We start from the raw sequence: 19,983 nt of genomic DNA, 5'->3' as shown, positions 1-19,983 counted from the left end.
GGTGCAATCATAGCTCACTGCAGCCTCTAACTCCCAGAATCAAGCAATCCTCCTGCTTCAGCCTCCTGAGTAGCTGGGACTACAGCTACAGGTATACACCACAATACCTGGCTAATTAAAAAAAAATTTTTTGTGTGTGTAGACAAAAAATATAATGTTGCCCATTCTGATCTGGAACTCCTGGCCTCAAGTGACCGTCCTGTCTTGGCCTCCCCTAGAGTTCAGGGATGACAGGTGTGAGCCACCATGCCCGGCAACCTGTACACTTTGTAAAAGAACATTTTCCTGTGATTTTATGGACAGCACATTAATCATTCCAGGAGGGCAGAGTGGAAATTCACACCAGAATAGTGGAACCCCATAATGTGAGAATTAGCAAATATCACTGAATCTACACATTTTACATATGGGAACTTTGGGGCCCGGTGAGATGCAGAATTTGCCCAAGATTCACTCTCTAGAAATAACATCCACCACCTTCACTATCCTTGTCCTCTTTGATTTTTCTTACTAGCGTTTATTAACACCTGGCATATACTGGTTTTCTCTCCCTACAAGTAAGTAAGTTTCTCTAGGACAGAGACTTTGTCTCTTCTGTTCGGTCTAGTCCCAGAGCCTACAAGGGCCGGTGCCTCGTGGGACTAAGCTCTCTCCATTGAATAAATAAAGCTTGCCCCATTCGCTAGTGGTGGAGTTGGCACAAAACCCAGGCCTCCTTACTTGCAGATCAGGGCATTTTTCAGATGTGACTCACAAGTCTCCTCTCAAAACTTAAAACACACACATGACAATAATTATGCCCACTAGGTTCTGAATAGGTATTTGTTAAATAAAAGAGTCATCATACTGACATCCTTTAAATATTAAGATGGTTAAAGTGGTGAGTTGTCTTAAGTGATGGATTCACCAATTTGCAGGAGGAGATGTATTTTCCTCGCCTACTCTCCTAGGCACAGGGATAAAATCACACTCTGCCAATCACATTCCATGCCCTCCTGGGATATGCATTTTTTAAATAGCTGATTCCAATTAGAGGCTCAGCCACTGCCCTTGGAACAGAGAGAAACTATCTAGTGCTCAGAGGCCCAGCAGCCGTGACCGTGATGGCAGTAGTCTTGTGAGGTCATCTCAATGTACCCAACCCGAGTTGCTCACTGGTGACTTTCAAGGCAGCCAGGAAGGGCCAGGACCACATTGCTGGGGGTGGAGTAGTGAGTGGAGGGAAAGTTATAGGGCCTCTGGGGATGCAAAATGTGTTATTCGTGCATTGGTGCCAGCTCTTGATAAAAACATTTAAAAGCATGGCGTGTCTTTTTCTGTTCTAATTGCCGTCACCTTTCATTCTTAGGTGACGATAACTTCTCATCCAGCTCCCTTAATCCTAGACCTAACACTTCAATCAAATCTGTATCCTGTATCTTGTTTCCAGATTAATTTCCTAAAGATGTCATTTTAAAAAAATCACGGATTAAAACTGCAGCATTTCTCTGATACCTTCAAAGTAAACTTCAGACACCTTGGAATGGTTTCCAAGCTTTCTCAAATCAGACTCCAGCCTGTTTCTCTCGTCTTCTCTTCTCTTTCTTGTTCTACTTAGACAGAGTTACTCATGGTCCTGGCCTTTGGTCCTGTATTCCTGCAGCCTAGAATGCCCTCACCACCCTTTTCTGCTAACCTAGATTCCACTATCTTCCCAGATCGGTGGGAAACCCTCCCCAGTCCTGCCTTCACCCCAGTGGGATGCTTCAGCCAGCTTGCCCTGGCTTAGGAGAGTTGATTGTCACATTTCTTTCCAACTTCATCTGCACTGATGTCACGGTATAGTTTGAAATCAGCCATGTGGGGCAATATTTACACCAGGGAAATTGGCAAATGCTACACATCAGGGCTTTTCCTCTCAGAGAGCCAGTTGTTAAACATTTGCCAGCACACCACTGCCCCACCTTTCTATAAGTTAGGTGTTTCACCCTTCTTTAAAACCAGATGATGTAACTTTTAACCTGGCCATTGAATCTAATTTCTAGTTCCAAAAATATATCTCCATGTGTGTATCATCTCTACAAACCAGACTGTAAACTCTTAGAGGGAAAGGATCGTGTGTCAGACTCCTTGTGGGGTTATGAGAAATGGCAATCGGACTCTACCTCAATAGACACTGCCCTGTTCTTGGCACCCACACCGTGGATTTCCTCGATGAACAAGCTCTGCATGGTGGACCCGTTCATGGGCGTCTGTGGGGACTGCGGAACGTGTGCCGGGTGCAGGGTGGAGGCCGCTTCCTGGGTGCTGGCTGGGGGGCTGGCTGTGCGAGGCAAGTTCTGGGCAGGGTTCAGCAGGGCCGAGGAGTGCTGGGAGGGCTGGATGACCACGGGAGAGCTCTGTGCGTGGTGGACTGTCATGCCGGACACAAGGACCACTTCCGACTTCACATCGCCAGGGACGCCTGCGCCGTGGAGGGGCTGGCCGGAGGTGTGGGCTGCCTCCTCCTGGTTCTTCAGGACTTCTGCAGCCATGGCCTTTTCCATAGCCACATACTGTGCGGCCTGGGCTGCGTCTGCGCCTTTCAGGAGCCCATCGGTGACATGTCTAGGAGAAATCATGCACAGCAGCGTTACCTGTTAGTATCCATCACCTCCTTGTCACCATTGAGATACACCTGAAGGCTATGGCATCCCAAAGCCAGGTGAGATTCAAACACCCCAGAACTTGGAAAACAAGTTCAGGGATATCTATCAGAATATCCCTTTTGGTGGGCACTGCTGTGCCCAGACTCTTGCGACTCCATCATTGTTTGGCTGGTGGTGGCAGGAAGTGAACGACGCGAGTCTAACGACACTCCCTCTAACTCCTCCACCCCATCCCGGCCTGCGCAGCCCTCGAATGAGCTTGGTTCCAACCCAACAGCTTCCTCGAACCCCTCTTCCTTCCCTGCTCCCCCTGCCAAGCATCTTGGGAGGGCAGCCTGCATGCCAGTTCCTTCTCTTTGCTCTTCCTCTGTATCTCAGGAAACCTGTTGCTAACTGGTTTCCCCACCCAGACTCAGCCAAGTCTTTGGCAAGGTCAACAGTGACTCCAAATCTAAAAGTTGTGTTTAGTCCTCATCCTCCTGTGATTTTTGGAGTCACTGTGATGCTATCTGTCCATCTCTGGCCATGGTGCAGTGACAGGGCCTTTGGTGGCAGACAGACCCGTGTTTGAACATCAGTTCTACCATGTTCTAGCTCCGTAATGCCGAGAATGCTCACCTTTATGAGCCTCACAGACTTTTCTGTAAAACGCAATGATGAAAATGACAATGACGACGCCTTCCTGAGGGGTTGTTAGGATTAACATTGTAAAGTGATATGTAAGACATAATTTTTAATTAGTTCCTCATTCTCTTATTATAATGCTTTTTTAAGTTGAAAAAAGACATCACATGCTATAACTCTTCTGCTCCTCACTTCTCTGTTTCTTTTGCTGTTCGCTTTATCTACCCCAGCCCTTTAAATCCCCAAGGACTTTTCTCTCCTTTCCCTATCACTCTACCTTGGCCATTTCTTCCATTTTCAATAATCATCTCCATGAAGGTGACTTCCGATTCTAAATCAATCCTGCCTCCCTCCCTCCGTGTTAGGCAGGGGTCCCTCTCCAACTGTCTCTTGAACTTCAGCCCACTGTTCTAAGTGCCCAGTGGGCAGCTCTGTTCGGATAGCCTTCCGACACCCCAAATTCAACACGGGCCACATCCCTTCAGCTTCTTCCCAAGCCCCCAAGTCTGCTCTGAACTGTGACTGTTTGTCACCTGCTGCACCTTCCCCACCGAGGCGCCAGGACGTGTGCATGTCCTTGGGGAGGGGCGTGCAAATTCCTACCTTCTTCCTTGTGTCTTCCACGGTGCCGGGTATAGCGCGGTAGACACAAAAGATACTAAGACAAAGTTAATTATATAAAGGCTTGTGAGGGGAGGTCCGATGGCAGCTAAAATTCCTTGTATTTATATTTTTAAACTTAACTGGCTTTATGTATCACTCTCACCACCCAGAATTTAATGGGACAAAGCGTCACATTCAAAACACACAATCCCATCTTTTTTTTTAGAACTCGGGTTCACTGGAGATAAGGAAAATACTGAGCATCATCCCTCTGACTGTAAAAGTATCTTTTTATTCTTTTTTCAGGAAAGAGAAGGGAGAGTGGGGTGGCGTTACCTGCCACAGTTTACTTAATAACGGTGGTTTGTCTTCAGGCTCTGTGGGTGGGTTACCACATTTAGTTAAGAGCTTGGTGAAGAGTTCTTTTGACAGATTTTTCTCCCACTGGAAGAAAGAGTTCATTTTGGCCTTTTAAAATGAGTGAACCCATAAGAAAATTTAATACAGGTACAATTTCTTCCTGTACAGGGTTAGATAAGGACTCCCCGGGACGAGGAATTTTTCGTTTTAATTCAGAATGCCTTTCGCATCCTGCAACTTACAGAGGTGACTACACAGAATTCCAGAGTGTTACCAGCTCAAAGGGGCTCTTTCTTGACGTTGTTCATTACTAGAAACATCTCGCTTACTCCTTATGGTTAATAATTCATCTTGAGGTTATTTGCACACTTAATATATTTCTCTTACAGATCTGATCAAGTGATTACAGCTAGGGACTAAAATTCTCACAAGAAGGTTTCCTATATGTTACATCTGCCTGCGACCTGCTCTCAACTCTGGTCCAAGATCTGAAGGGCAAGTTCCTAGTTCTGTTAAAAAACTAAGAAACTGTCACAAGAGCAAACAGGCAACCCACAGAATGGGAGAAAATTTCTGCATGCTACAAATCCGACAGAGGGCTGATAACCAGAATCTATTTAGAACTCAGAAAAATCAGCAAGAAAAAATCAAACAGCCCTATCAAAAAGTGGGCAAAGGATATGAACAGAAACTTTGCAAAAGAAGACAGAATAATGGCCAAAAAACATATGAAAAAATGCTCAACATCTCTAATCATCAGGGAAATGCAAATCAAAACCACAATGAGATATCACCTATCTCCAGTGAGACTGGCTTTTATCAAAAAGACCCAAAACAATAAATGTTGGCATGGATGCGGAGAGATAGGAACACTCATACACTGCTGGTGGGACTGCAAACTAGTGCAACCTCTGTGGAAAGCAATATGGAGATACCTTAAAGAGACACAAGTAGAACTACCATTTGACCCAGCAATCCCATTACTGGGCATCTACCCAAAAGAGCAAAAGTGGCTCTATGAAAAAGACACCTGCACTCGAATGTTCATAGCAGCACAATTCACAATTACAAAGATGTGGAAACAACCCAAGTGTCCATCAATACATGAGTGGATTAATAAACTGTGGTATATGTATACCATGGAGTACTATTCAGCTTTAAGAAACAATGGTGATATAGCACCTCTTATATACTCCTGGAAAGCGCTGGAACACATTCTACTAAGCGAGGTATACCAAGAATGGAAAAACAAGCACCACATGTACTCACCATCAAACTGGTATTAGCTGATCAACATCTAAGTGCACGTATAAGAATAACATGTATTGGATGTTGGGGAGGGGGGAGGAGGGGACGGGCATATGCACAAACAATGAGTGCGATGCGCACCTCTGGGGGAATGGACACACTTGAAGCTCGGACTTGGGGGGGAGGGAGGGTAAGGGCATCATACGTAACCTAATCATCTGTAACTCCATAACATGCTGAAATAAAAAAAAACAAAAAATAAAAAAAAAACACTAAAAACTTGGGGACTGCCACTGCTGGGAAGGGTCTATTTTTGGTTATTGTTCCGTGTCTAGTTCCCACGTGAGAAAATAAGTTTTACAAGGCAGAGGTCCCGTTTGTCTTGTTTATTACTGGATTTGTGATACCCACAGTAGGGCTGGCACCGAGAGAACGTCTGTTACCGACCGCCTGAGCTGTGGGACGAGAACCAGTAGGAATTCTGGAGTCAAACTATGGGATTAGAGGCGGAGGGGGGAAGAGGGGACGGGTATTTGTATACACAAGGAGTGCAATGCGCACTACCCGAAGGATGGACATATTTGAAACTCGGACTTGGGGGGGAGGGGGAGTAAGGGCAACATACGTAACCTAAACATCTGTACCCCCATAATATGCTAAAAAAAAAAACTATGGGATTATATCCGAGCTTCACCTCGGACTTGCAGGGAATATCCTGAGACCCCAGATTCTACCTCTAACATGGGAATAACAGCGCCTGCCCTACAGGGTTTTTAATTAGGACTGAATGAGCTAATAAATACAAAGGTATCAGTTCAGTGCCTGGTACACAGACACGCTCACTGGGGTAAGTCCTTGTCATCATGATGCTGAGAAGAAAGAAATCTAACTGTAACTCAATGGCAGGGCATGTAACAGGCTAGGATGTCATTTGCAGAGGTATTTATGGCAACACGAATCCCACATACATATATGTCGGCAGTTTTTTAGTGGCTGTGGAGTTCTGGAATCTTCTTTTCAATGAAAGTCAGGGATGAGTCATGATTTCTTTTGTTCTTTCTCCCACTGTGACCTCATCAGTGAGCAGAGGTCCCTGCCACTCAACTGAGTTTGCTTCTCTTTTCTAGGTGGGACCCGCAACCTCTCGAATACTCTTTCAGTAGGTAATTTAAGAAAAGCTTTTCTAACCTCTGCTCAGTGTCTTCTAACTGAAGTCCCCCATGCCCCTGAAGCGAAGGAGGTTAATAAAGCATTTTGATCCATTCTTCCAACTTCAAAATGTTATTTTTAAAAACCCACCTTACAATGATTTTTTAAAAACGTTTACCGTGTCTTCTAACTTTAAACTCTAGGATGGGCCCCCCGACAGCAAGCCTGAGGTGGAGGATTAGAACCTGCAGCCATCATGCAATCTGAGTTCAAGGGTGGCACAGACTCGCGGCTTCTCTCCAGGACACTGGAAAGAAGACCTGGGAAGTCACAAAAATGGGGACAGGTCCTGGGAGCGTGGTGGGAGCCTGCAGTTCAAGACCTCCGTCCCAAGCCTGCCCGGCCCCTCAATCCCCCGCGAGCCACCCCCAGCCCGGCGGCCGCCCGGTCACCTCCGCAGCATGGTCAGGACGTCCGTCATGCCGCGCACGCGCTTCAGGAGGCTGTCCAGCTTGTGCGGCTCCTCCTTCAGAAAGCGCACGGCCTCCACTTCGATGCGCAGGATGGCCCGCATCTTGTTTTGCAAGGTCGGAAACTCTCCTGCAGGCCCAAACCAGCTGGTGAATGGAAGGAGGAAAGACAAGAACGACAACCCCCATCCCGCACCCCAAGACACCGGGCAGGGTTGTTGGGGAGCACGGAGCTCGCGAGCCACGGGGCGGTTCAAACATCCCCGGGAGGCGGTGGGTTGAGAACACAGAAGAGTGTCCGGCAAAGTGACCCTGGGCAAGGGTAAAGCTCCCGTAGGTCCACTTCCTATCCGCATATTTGGGGTCAGGCCAACAGATGCTTAGGGTTGTTTTTTGATGAATTTGAGGCCAGGAGCGGTGGCTCACGCCTGTAATCCCACCACTTTGGGAGGCTCAGGAGGGTGGATCACTTGAGGCCAGGAGTTTGAGACCAGACTGGGCAACATAGTGAGACCCCATCTCTACAAAAAATTTTAAAAAATTAGCTGGGGATGGTGGTGTGTGCCTGCAGTCCTAGCTACTGGGAAGGCTGAAGCAGGAGGATCACTTGAGCCTAGAAGTTCGAGGCTGCAGTGAGTTATGATGATGCCACTGCATTCCAGCCTGGGTGACAGAGCGAGACCCTGGCTCTAAAAAAAAAGGGAAAGAAAGAACAGAGTTTGACACAGGTGTCCTGGCACCTATGAGAGCCCAGCGCACAGAGAGCCTCATTAGTATCATTTAGTCTGAAATTTTACAGCACTCACTACAATATGCTCCAAGAAGACAGGGATGTTCGCCTTCTTCATTCCCTGACGGGTCCCAAACGCCCAGGACAGCGATGGTGCGTGTAGGTGTTTGATAAATATTCGCACACATGAACGAACTTGGCAGATTCTCATTGTCACGACCGGACAGATTTTTAAACACCCCAGGAAAGCCAGTTCAGACTTCTCCCCTCCAGCTGAACGCTTACCTTTCAGGGTAGCTACGGCTTCGCCCACTTGTCGCAGGAGGAAAGCCCCATCCTCCACGTCTTTCAGAGTCACCACCCGGCCAGCTGACGTGGAGTCCTTCCTCAAGTCTTCGACGAAGTCTTCCAGCTCGCTGCGGGGAGAAAGCAGACCGGCCGAGGAGCTGAGCATGGGTCCTCCCAAGAGGAAGGTGCAGAAGCTGAGGGCTGGTCTGCGCCTCCCCCGCCTTCCACTCAGGGGCTGGGCGTGCATCCCAGACAGCAGCTTGCATGGCGTGGAACGTTCTGCAGAGGCAGGGACAAGGAGGGTTCCCCGGGGCCTGTTCGTGGGGAGGCCCAGCTCGGCCAGAGCGAAGAGATTGAGTCTGGCTGATGGGGGACCCGCTCATTATTTCCAATGGTATTTATGTCAGCCAAGGGGGGTGTACTTAGTGTGTAGGGGGGAGAGGGAGGGAGAGAGTGAGAGTGAGGAAGGGAGAAGAAAAGAAGAGGAGAGAGGAGGGGAGAGGAGAGGAAAGAAAACCTATACTGGAGCAAAACGAGAAGCCCACATTAGTTTCTATCAGGCTTCTCAACTTTGGCATTTGACATTTTGGGCCAAATAATTCTTTGTTGGGGGGGGGGAGGGACCGTGCTGTGCATTGCAGGACGTTTAGCAGCATCCCTGGCCTGTACCTGCCAGATGCCACCAGCAACCTCTCCCCACTGCCCCATAAACTGGGACAACCAAGAATGTCTCCAAATATTGTCAAATGTCCCTGGGAGAAGGGGGAACAAAATTGCCCCTGAGTGAGAACCTCTTGTTTTTTACCAACTGTCCCATCAATAAAGCTGGACTCTTTCCTCTCCAAGCTACAAAGAGAGATGGCTACAGATCTGATTTCTGTGTGTGTGTGTGTGTGTGTGTGTGTGTGTGTGTGTGTGCGCGCGCGCGCGTGCGTGTGCGCGCAGAGGGAGATGCCAGCCCCAGCAGAGCGAGGTTAAGGTCTTCCACATGAAACAACCACCACCACCTCCCTCTGGGCACATTCCTAACCCCATCCTAAACACGTGTCTGTGTGGTTTCAGTTTGCCTGTAAATCCACCGAGAGAAAATCTCTCAAAGAAAAAAGGGAAAAAGAGCTTTGAGAAACGAAGAACCACTAGGTGGCAGTAAGTGAACAGCAGTTCTACCTCCTGCAGCCCCGAGTGTGACAGCGTGGCTCTGGCAGTGGGAAGAGAAAAAGGCAGGCGCGGTGTCATCTGTAGACAGATGGCCCGCAAAGACCCTCTCCAAGAGGTGGGCAAGTAGACGGAGCTGTGGATCGCATGGCTGCTGTGGGAGGGGTTCATGCGGGATGTCCCACGTGTTCAACAAGAACCACGGGGCAGCTGACAAGTTTACCCACGTCTGTGAAGTGGGATGGAGTTGTTGGTGACGCCTTTCATTCTGTTTGGAAAATGGACCAAAACCGCTTATGACCATTTGAGAAGAAATGATGCTCCTTCAAGACCAAAGAAGAAAGCCTCATGTGCTCATCGTCCACGTCTGTGAGCTACAGAAAGGTGCCCAGTGTTCTGTGAACACACCCACTGGAAACTTCCTTACAGCTACTGCATCCTCGAGGTGGAGAGGTTGTGTGCCTTCCCTCTTAAGAGCTCTCAATGTGGTACCGCCGTGTGCAAACGTTCTTTTCCATCGCACAAGCAGACTGTTTCCATGTGTTGATTGGACACACTGTCCAACTCTGCAAAGCTTTAATAGAAGAGCTAAGACCCAAATGTTGTCACGGTTCTCTTAACAACCGCCAAGTCTGCCAGTTTGCAATTAATACCACAAGGAGATGTCATCTGACCCAAAGTTTGTCTGCCTAAAATCCTATTTTAATCTCTTCTACACACTCTGTACACAACACGTACCGATGTGATCATACAGAACGATGTCACTTCTGTGCATGTCTATGGTATACCTCTTTGAGATAAGGCATTAAAAATCACATTTGTTAATTCAAAAATGTAAAAGAGACGACGGAAGTAAAACAAATGCTGAAATACATTTTTGATATGGTAATCGATATGACTTTTTTTTTTATCGATATGACTTTTAACGCATCAGCTTTGCTCAACAGAATGTCAGATGTTCACGGATGCTACCGTTGTTCGCATTCGATTTTAGTGGCTTTTCATTCTGCCTTTGTTAAAAAGAAGCATAAAGCTTGTTAAAATATATTTCACCTGTTATTAGAAGCCCAACTGTTATTTCCCTAGAGATTGATCTGGACTCAATTTCTTTCCATAGTTTTACACCCAAATTTCATCTCTCTGCCTTAGGAAGGGCTCGCCAGTAACTTAGCCCAACATGTTCTACAAGGGGACACACTTTGTAGTGCAGGGCAGGAGAGAGAGGAAGAGGAGGAGGAAGAAGGGGAGGGGGAGGGAGGGAAAGAGAGAGATCACCTTCCTCCTAATGTTCCAGAGTTGAAATTTCCGGCTGTCTTTTATAACTTGGTCTCTTGCCTCTTAGAATTATCCATCCAATTAGTTATTATCAGTTATTATTCATAGGATATATATATACATATATATATATTTAAAGGCATCTTAAAGAACACTCTTGAGACATAGTTTTAGGTGATTATACTTTAGTGCATTTTGCGTGTAGTTTCTTTTCTATTCCTATTTCTACTGCTTGGTTCATGCCTTTTGCCTGGACTGGACAGGAGTTTCCAATGTGGTCTCCTAGACACCGATCTCTTTTCCCCTGAATAAGCCCTGCACAAGATCACCAGAGGGACCTCTCTCAAATACAGCTCTGACTTTGCTAATTCCTTGACCAACAAGAAGACCTCGGTGACTTCCTCACCATGCTGGGCAGTAACTCTCAAATGTCAAGGTGCTTCAGAGTCACCCGTGGCGCTCTGTAAACTGTAGATTCCTAAATTCCTTCCAGAGAACTTGGGAATCTGGGGTTAGACCCAGGAACATTCATGAAAAGCCAGAAATCCAGGTTTCTATGATCTTCCAATCTCAGTAAGCACAGCCCAGACAGGCGTCAAGCAAGGTCTAAGTAGGGGAAGGCACCGTGCAAACGGGAATGGCACAACCCCAATAGGTGACAATATCAGTATCATGCACCCAACTTTCCCACCTAACTGGACCACCCCCAATTCTCCAAGGACATCCTATACTTTCTGGGTCCAGAGACTTTTTGGTCTGTAGGGTTCCTCTGCCCGGAAGGCCCTCTCTTTCTCTAGGCTCTGCTGAGGAAATCCCCATCTTCAAAGCCATCTCGGTTCGTTTAACAAATCGTTTTTGAAATTACCGTGTGCATGGTACCGTGCGTGGCCTCGGAGCTTACGAAGAACGACTAAATTCAGGCTACGTCTTCCTGATCACCGGGGTCGGGAGCAGTCTCTCCTTTGTGTAGGTTCACCAGGCATCTGTAAATCTCCAATTTTGTGCTTTACTCATATTTATATGTTCTGCTTTGCTAGATTCTAGTTTCCCAAGGGCCCTGTGTATATCTTATTCATTTGTGGCCACCGCACAAATCCAACCAGATAAAGTCCTTTTAGGAAAAGCTCGTTCCATTACTTTTCCTGTCTCATTCCTGCGCTGGGCTCCTACTGTCAGGCTATTATTGAGATTAAAGATGGCTTTTGTAGGCCAGGAGTTATCTCAGCTCACCAACAAACACAATTCTTAAAAGAAGGAAAATTACTTCTTTTCATAATTTTATTGCAAAAATTTAGACAAACATCATTAAAAGAAAGTGTACTTCTAAAGGACTTTTCAAGAAGAATCTTGAGACCTAGTTTTAGATAATTGGGCTGCCACAAAAACATTCCAGACAAATAATAGCTTTACTAACTCATGGTGGGGTGATTAATTCTGTCTATAAATGTGTGAACTAAGTAAAATTTTAGAAGCTATTTTGAGATGTGGATGAACAGCGGTCTAATTTAATTTCTTAGGAAAGGAATAACTCAAAATAGTTTTTTTTTTTTTTCCTCTTGACTACTGAGAGGAAAATTCTAGTTTTAATCAAACACATCGGCTTGGCATCCAGGCTGCTATAAGCTATAGCTCCAACATAAGAGAGGTGACAGAACTCAACACAACCCATCATGGAGACTTCTGGTCCTTCTGGTCATGGGGATTTGCAAGTTGCTCCGTTACAATCCCGATTTGGGCCATTTAAGCTTTCGAAGAAACAAGAGAATTATCAAGATGAGAGGAACCCCCTAAAATCACTATTCATTATTCTAAAAGCGGAAGTGGTTCTATGATCACTCTTCATTGCATAACAAAACATACATTAACATAAAAGATGTGCCTGTCTCCAGGCAGGGGATTAATAAAACCCTGCTCATTTCAATGGCGGGACTGGATAGCTGCTTTCAATAAGAACCTTAAATAACGATCACAACGTGTAAGGAAGCATCCTTCATTCTGGATCAGATTCACTTTACATCTAAATTCTCCTTTTGCGATTTTTAACTACAGTTGTATAATAGGAAGATAATTTTAGTGCTGTGTTATTTTGGCCACTAGTTCTGATTTAATGAGATTAAATACATACTGCGCATTTATCACTGGGTTTTGCCATTCTCTTTTAATTTTATGTGTTGCCGATTCCCAGGAAAGAGTATGATGCTGCAACTTCTAAAGACACTAGCTCAGTCGTCTCTTTAACGGACGGAGGACTACTGAACTCCCTGGGCCTCAGGAGGGGTACGTCAGTGTGCATGGATACCAGCGCCTGCAGAACTTGACCTTGTACCTAATATTAATAGGTTTTCCATAAAGAGAGAAGGACACCAACTGGGAAGGCCCTCCTTGTTGGCAAAGACAATTTTCCTTTGCAGGTGAAATAGCTCAACGTGCAACAAGTGACTGGGAACACTCACCCCAGCTTCTTGACGATCTTCTCTTCCTCGTGAAGGTATTTTTGTCTCTCCTGCTCCACCAGGACGCGCTGCCGTTGCACGGGATCCTCCAGTCTCTTCATGGTTTCCATCACCTTGCCGCTGATCTCCAGCTCAGCCTTCTTCATCATGGCCCTTAGCAGCTCCTGGTTCTGCAGCTGTTGAACAAAAGAAATCGCTCTCAGTGGGCTCTGCCTGCCTGACATCCTGGGGACCGAACGCCTTGCAGTCTTTCGGAGGCAGCTTTGGGTGAACAGCCCTGCAGCTGAGCCTGTCTCTATTTCGGTGGGAAAGGGAAGGGAACAGAGATGGTAGATAATGTCGCTTCTTCAGCCAACATCTGAGTTTTAGCAGCTGACCGACAACCAGACATTGGTGTCTATGTCTGCAAAAAACAGGATTATTTCTGTACTCTGGTCAGTGCATCTTAGACAACAGGCATAAACTCTCATGGACATATTTTTATAGCAACAGCCAAGAGCCCCAGCTTTGGGGCCAAGAAGACTTTGGATGACACACCATACCCTCTCCCTACATCGCTGTGAGACCTTGCGTACGTTACTTAGACTCCCTGGGGGACGCGCTTTCCTTGTCGGGGCTATTGTGACAACTACAGGAAATACTGCTTGCCACAGAATAGGTACTCAACAAATGGTGATTTGGCTACGGAATATTTCAGAGTATAAGTTATAAAGAGGGTCTGTGTCCCTCTTGTTCGTTGGGTTCCATGGACCAAACACCATGGAATCACAGACCCTTAGGCAGTAGTGTGCGTGGACGCCAGCATGGACGTTGACGGCAGAAACGGTCATGATTCCAGATTAGCCCAAGGCTCTTGACAATGTATTAATATCCCTGGATTTCAGGTAGGTTGCTTGTCAGTACAGAAGCCCACAAGTTCCATATAGCTTCCAGAACATTCTTGTTTCTCATCCCAGAGAGTGCAGGATGTGGGAGCTCACTCTGGGTTTCACAAGAATCTAGTCAAACACTTGAGTCCTTGGGGCAGGACAATTGTCTAACAGCACATCCGTCAAGCGAATTCACTCCATCGGCCTCAATAACAGTAATTACATTCTGCCTGTTCCATTATCCCTCAAGCCCCCCTGAAATGGCAATTAGCGAATTTCAATTGTTTCCTGGTTTCGTGGACTGGTTTACGAGCATATGTCACCTCGTGGGAGTGATGGTGTCCGTGTCCACTGTCTGTCATCTGTGCAAAGCGAAGGGAAACGCAATCTAACTGTGTCACCGCCTGCTGGAAACCACACCGTGCCCTCCATGTTCTCTGAATACAGACAAAACATTGCAACACGGGCCACGAGCGGGGACACCATTAGGTCCCAACGTCAGCACTGCGTGATGATGGACTGGCCTCTAGACAGATGGCCTAGGTTCAATGTCTAGCTTTACCACTTTGTAGCCGTGTGACTGTGGGCAGGCTAGTAATCTGTGTGTCCATCCATTCCGGAAGGGGAGGAACAGCTCCTAGCTCATAGGTTGGTCATGGAGTCTCACGAGACAATAAAATAAAGTGGTTACGATAGTGTCTGGCACCGATCTAGCCCTTAGCACAGCAGCTATTGTTATCAGGGAGAGTGAACCTGGTGGTAAGGCCCGCAGTTTTGTCTGGGTTGGAACCAATAAAAATGAGCCTCTCCTGGGTTACTTTCTCTGTATGACTCAGAGTCATGCTCTCACACTGCTTTTGCTAATGTCTTTTTATTGTGGTCCTAAAAACCACAGTCAGTCAATATTTTGCTAAAAGGCCCCATTTTTGGAGACAGTATGCAGAGGATGACTTCCTCTAATTTCCTCTGCAGCTACAGCCTGTCCGCCAGGTGCTGGGCAGTCTGCCTCCTTCCCACGCGGCTCACGCAGCCGGCACTCTCTGCTCCAGCCACACACATCCTTTCAGTTCTACCGAAGGCCAGGCTTCTTTCTGCCACAGGGCCTTTGCACCTGCCAGTCCTACCTCCTAGAATGCTTTTCCCTCCATCTGGTTAATTTCTGCTCTCCACTGACTCTCTAGAACACTGTGCCTGGCACGTAGTAGAAACTTAATAAATATCTGTGGAACGAATGAACTGAATCGAGCAATGATGTTGATAATAACAGGCAATAATGGAGAATCCAAAAGTTTTTTCAAAATGGTAGAAATATGCGGTGACCCATGGACTCAGATATGCCCTGGGCTCAGCTCTCAGGACCCACTCCTTGCCCTGATGGGAAGGGGCTGCAGCAGGCCTACAGGTCAGCACCGTAAGTATAGGTCAAATAAATACACGTGCAACACTACCTGCTATCAAAACAGTATGCTCAAATTCATGGCCATGTATCAAATCCCACAGAGCTACCGCCTCTGAAGGGAAAGGGAAATGAGTGATGACTAGTATCTAAGGGAAAATGAGTAGATCATTAGCACATTGACTGCCACAATAGAAAGGAAAATGTTTCCTTGGAGTCATGGTGTTTTATTATGAAAATAGAATAAAACCTTTGAAAATACAAAATGATGCTTTCTAATTCAACAAAAAAATGTTTTTTTTTAATTGTTTTCTGTGCATGAGTTATATGCAACTTGAAAAATAGTTCATGCAGCTCCCAAGGTGAAGAGATGTGTGAGTTACATATGCCTCACGAGGCCCCGGGCTCAAAACTAGCGTGAGTTAAATACAACTCACATGGCAGTTAATGTGTTAAATGGGTCTAAAAGTTCCAAACACCTGCATCTCACCCCTGAGAGATGCTGATTTAACTGGTCTGAGGTGCAGTCTGAGCACTGGGAATTTCTAAAATTCCTGTGACTCTGATTTGCCTCCAAGGATGGCATCATGGACTAAGGGCTGTGGAATGGACAGGCGATGGCACCGTGCCACGACCTGTGGGGCACAGTGGCGCAATTAACCTCCTGCCCAAGTCCTACAGACAAGCTCACGTAAAGCCAGGGTCTGGTTAGCAGTGGATATTGACAATGGCTATCAAACTAGAAATCATTGCTGGAATAGTTAAAATTCCTAAAAGTGACATTTGAAAGACGGGAAAAGAGAGGCCCTGAGAGGTCACATGACTTGCTCAGGGTCACTCTACAGTTATAGGGCACAGTCAGGACTAGAACCAGGTCTTTTGAACTCAACCCAGTCATTTCCCACCACCTCAAGTTGCTTTTTTGTCAATATTTAATTCCCAGCTACGAGCACAGTGTGGATCCACTTACACACGAACTTTCTGCCACCTCTGCCACCCCCGAGACAGGAAGACCCATCCCTCCTCTTCTGTTACTCAATGTGAGGATGATAAGGATGAAGACCTTGAAGATGATCCACTTCCACTTAATGAACAATAAATATATCTTCTCTTCCTTATGATTTTCTTAATAGCATTTTCTCTTCTCTAGCTTACTTTACTATAAGAACATAGCATAGAATACATACAACATACAAAATATGTGTTAATCGGCTGGTTATGTTACTGGTAAGGCTTTTAGTCAACAGTACGTTATTAGTAGTTAAGTTTTGGGGGAGTCAAAAGTTATAAATGGATTTTTTACTGCATGGGGGGGGCAGTGCCCCCAACCCCGATGTTGTTCATAGGTCGACTGTCTTTGTGAATGAATGAATCTCAATATGACGTTTCTGAGAAGGCTACAAACATACTGTTAAGGTACAACTGCAAGTAAAATCTAAACGTAACCCAACTTATTCTACTAGAAGGAGAGGAGAGCGAGAATCTCTCTTTGAATTCGAGGCTTTTGTATCGCCCTTTCTAGAAAAAAGGGCTTTATGGGATCCCGCTGAGGGTACTAAGGAGGGGATTTGTCATGGCACGCCAGCTGGCACAGGAGCAACGGGGAGTGACTCATGAACGGATAACGTTTGCACAGGTTCTCTGTCCTCTTTCCTCTGTTCCCCCAACCCTCCCGGCCTGGCGTTGCTGCCGCTGCCTCTGGGTTGCAGGACGGTGTCCCTGTCCATCCCAGCAGAGTGCAAATAGAAGTGCTGAAGCCAGGATGTCACTGTACATCTCTCTAACTGCTTTGAATAAATTAGTTATTAGCGGCTCAAATCATTAAGTTGATTTCTGCTTAGGAGGTGATACCTACATTTCAATTATTAAAATCCACTCTACGGAGGTATAGTTTACAAACAATAAAACATACCCATTTTAAGTACAGTTAAGTCAGTTTTGACAAATGTATACACCAATGTACCCATCACTGAAAAGATAGATAATGTTTTTTTTTTTAATCACTTCAAAAAGTTCCTTTGGGACCCTTGGCAATCAATCCCCAACCTCCGACCCAAGGAAGCCACGAGTGTGCTCTCTGTGACTACAGATGAGTTCTTCCTGTTCTAGAACAATACACAAATGGAATCATACTATATGCGCTTTGTGTCGGCTTCTTTTGTTCAGCGCATTGTTTTTGAGATCCAGTCACGCTGTTGAGTGTTTCAGTAATTCATTCTTTTTAATGCTGAGTAGGATTCCGTTGTACAGATATATTAACATTTCAATATTTTTATATGTTGACTTGATACTGGCAGTTTTGCTAAGTTCACTTATTTCTGGGAACTTTTTTTTGGTAGATTCTTTTTGATTTTATATGTATACAATCACGTTATTCATAAGTAAAGTCAATTACACTTCTTACTTTCCCAATTGCATGCCTGTTCTTCTTTTTCTAGTCTTAGGTACATGCTAGGATCTTCAGCACGGCGTTAAGCAGAGGTGAGAGCAGGTTTCCTTGGCTTTGTTCCTGATTTTATGGGGAATAGGTTCAGTGTTTCTTTGTTAATTATAATGTTTTCTGTGGGTTATTCACAGATACCTTTCATAAGGTTAAGGAAATTTCCTTCCACTCCTAAAGTATTAAGTGTTTTTATCCTTGAATCATGCTTTTTCTGCATTTATTGAAACAATATGATTTTTTACCTTTATTCTGTTAATAAGGTCAAAAACATTGATTATTTTCATATTAAAACAACCTTGAATTCTTGGGATAAAACCCTGGGATAATGTATTGTCCTTTTTATATACTACGAGGTTCAATTACTAATATTTTGTTAAGGATTTATAACATCTGTTTTCATGAGGGATATTGGTTTGTGGTTTTCTTTTCTTATAATATCTTTGTCTGGTTTTGCTCTTGGGGTAATGCTGGCTTCATAAAATAAGTTGGGAAGCGTCCTGTTTTCTAAAAGAGCTTTTTCCTTTTAATACATTAAAGATGTCTTTCCATTGTCTTCTGATTTGCCTTTTGTTTCTGATAAGAAGTCAGTGTTAATCCTTTTGTTTCCCTGTATATAATGGGTCACCCCTCCCCCTAATGCTTTTAAGATTTTTCTATTTATCCCTGTTTCGTGTTTTTTTTTTTTTTAGCATTTTGATTACAATATGCTTTGGTGTGATTTCCTTTGTGTTTACCATTCTAGGGGTTTACTGAGCTTTTTTGGTCTGCACGTTTACAGCTTTTTTAGCAAATTTGGAAAAAATTTTAGCCATCATCTCTGAATATTTTTCTCTTCCTACTTGACCACTTAATATTGTTTCACAGGTCACTAGATTTTAGTTCATTTTCTTCAGTCTCTTGTCTCTCTGTACTTCAGTTTGGACAGTTTCTACTGCTATGTTTTCACATCAACTGATATTTTGTTTGGGCAGTGATAAATCTTCTAAGTTCATTCAGATATTGTGTTTTTCAGCTCTTGAAAGCTCCACTTGGACATTTTTTATATCTTCCTTTTTTTTTTTTTTTTTACCTCATTATGTTCACATTTTCCTTTAAATCCTTGAGAATAACTATAATAGCGGCTTTGAAGTCCTTGCTGCTGACTTCATGATCCTTGTCATTTCTGGTTGGTTTCTACTGACTGATTTTTCCTAAGGTAATAGATCACATTTTTCAGCAACATCACAAATCTAGTAATTTTTTTTTTTTTTTAAGAGACAGGGTCTTGCTCTGTTGCCCAGGCTGGAATGAAATCCAGCTAATTTTTAAATGTTTTTGTAGAGGCAGGGTCTCACTATGTTGCCCAGGCTGGTCTTGAACTCCTGGCCTCAAGCGACCCTCCTTCCTCAGCCTCCCAAAGTACCGGGAGGACAGACATGAGCCACTGTAACCAGCCATATGTCTAGTAATTTTTGATTGGATGTTGGGCATAGAATTTTGAATTATGTTGTTTTTCTTTATAGATTTTGGACTTTTTCTGGCAGACAATTCAATTTCTTGTGAATCAATTGTCCTTTAGAGGCTCATTTTTAAGCTGTTAGGGTAAAACTAGGGTAGTCTTTACTCTGGGGCTAGTTTCGTTCTAAGACTGAGGCATAGCCTCTCTCTGATCTCGACTAAATGCCCAGGTGCTCAGCAAGGCCTCTGCACTCTTGCTTGTCAAAACTGAACACATTCCAGGCCTGTGTGAGCTCTGGGATTTTTTAGCTTATAGCCCCCCCAGGTCTTTGACACCTTAGTGGTCTTGTGCAGTACACATGCTTGGCTTATTATTCAGTAACAGACCCACTTATTTATATAGTTCTTTCTCTGCAGAGCTTTCTCCTATTTGGTACTCTAGTCCACACATTCTAGCTGTTTCCGTTCTCCAAACTTTGATCTTATCTCCTCGACTCAGTAAGACCGTCAATGCCACACTTGGGTCATCCTTTCCCTGCATTAAGATTTGAAAAGTGCCTCCAGGCAGAAAGCTACGTCAACTGTAGGTTTATCTTCATTCTCCTAATCACAGTCCTGGGTTGTCTGTTGTCCAACTTCTGAAAATAGTTGTTTCATACATTTGTTTATTTTCCAGTTTTCTAGTTGTCAACAGTAGGAAGACAAGTGGAGTTGCAGTTATTGCCCCATAGCTGGAAACATAATTTATTGAAAATGCCTTGACATTTTTATAAGCACACTTAGACAGAAATAATGTTTTCGGCCATTAAAATTTTAATTGGACCAAACAAGTTATCCATATCACTTCATGAAGAAA

General features: G+C 44.9%; 1 protein-coding gene across 10 annotated transcripts in view; it reads right to left on the bottom strand.

The window, feature by feature from the left end:
- KIAA1217 (KIAA1217 ortholog) overlaps positions 1-19,983 on the bottom strand; it is a 114,803-nt gene that overhangs the window by 19,582 nt on the left and 75,238 nt on the right. For all 10 annotated transcript variants that reach the window (XM_012644355.1, XM_012644413.1, XM_012644364.1 and 7 more), the window contains 4 exons: positions 12,983-13,158; positions 8,097-8,227; positions 7,064-7,211; positions 2,145-2,586 (listed from right to left, as the gene is read on the bottom strand). In XM_012644355.1, the coding sequence (XP_012499809.1) occupies positions 2,145-2,586; positions 7,064-7,211; positions 8,097-8,227; positions 12,983-13,158 (897 nt within the window). The remainder of the gene's footprint in view (positions 1-2,144; positions 2,587-7,063; positions 7,212-8,096; positions 8,228-12,982; positions 13,159-19,983) is intronic.

Source organism: Propithecus coquereli, unplaced genomic scaffold, assembly GCF_000956105.1.
Source record: "Propithecus coquereli isolate 6110/MARCELLA unplaced genomic scaffold, Pcoq_1.0 Scaffold103, whole genome shotgun sequence".
Lineage (NCBI taxonomy): Eukaryota > Metazoa > Chordata > Mammalia > Primates > Indriidae > Propithecus > Propithecus coquereli.
This window is presented reverse-complemented; position numbering and strand designations above follow the sequence as displayed.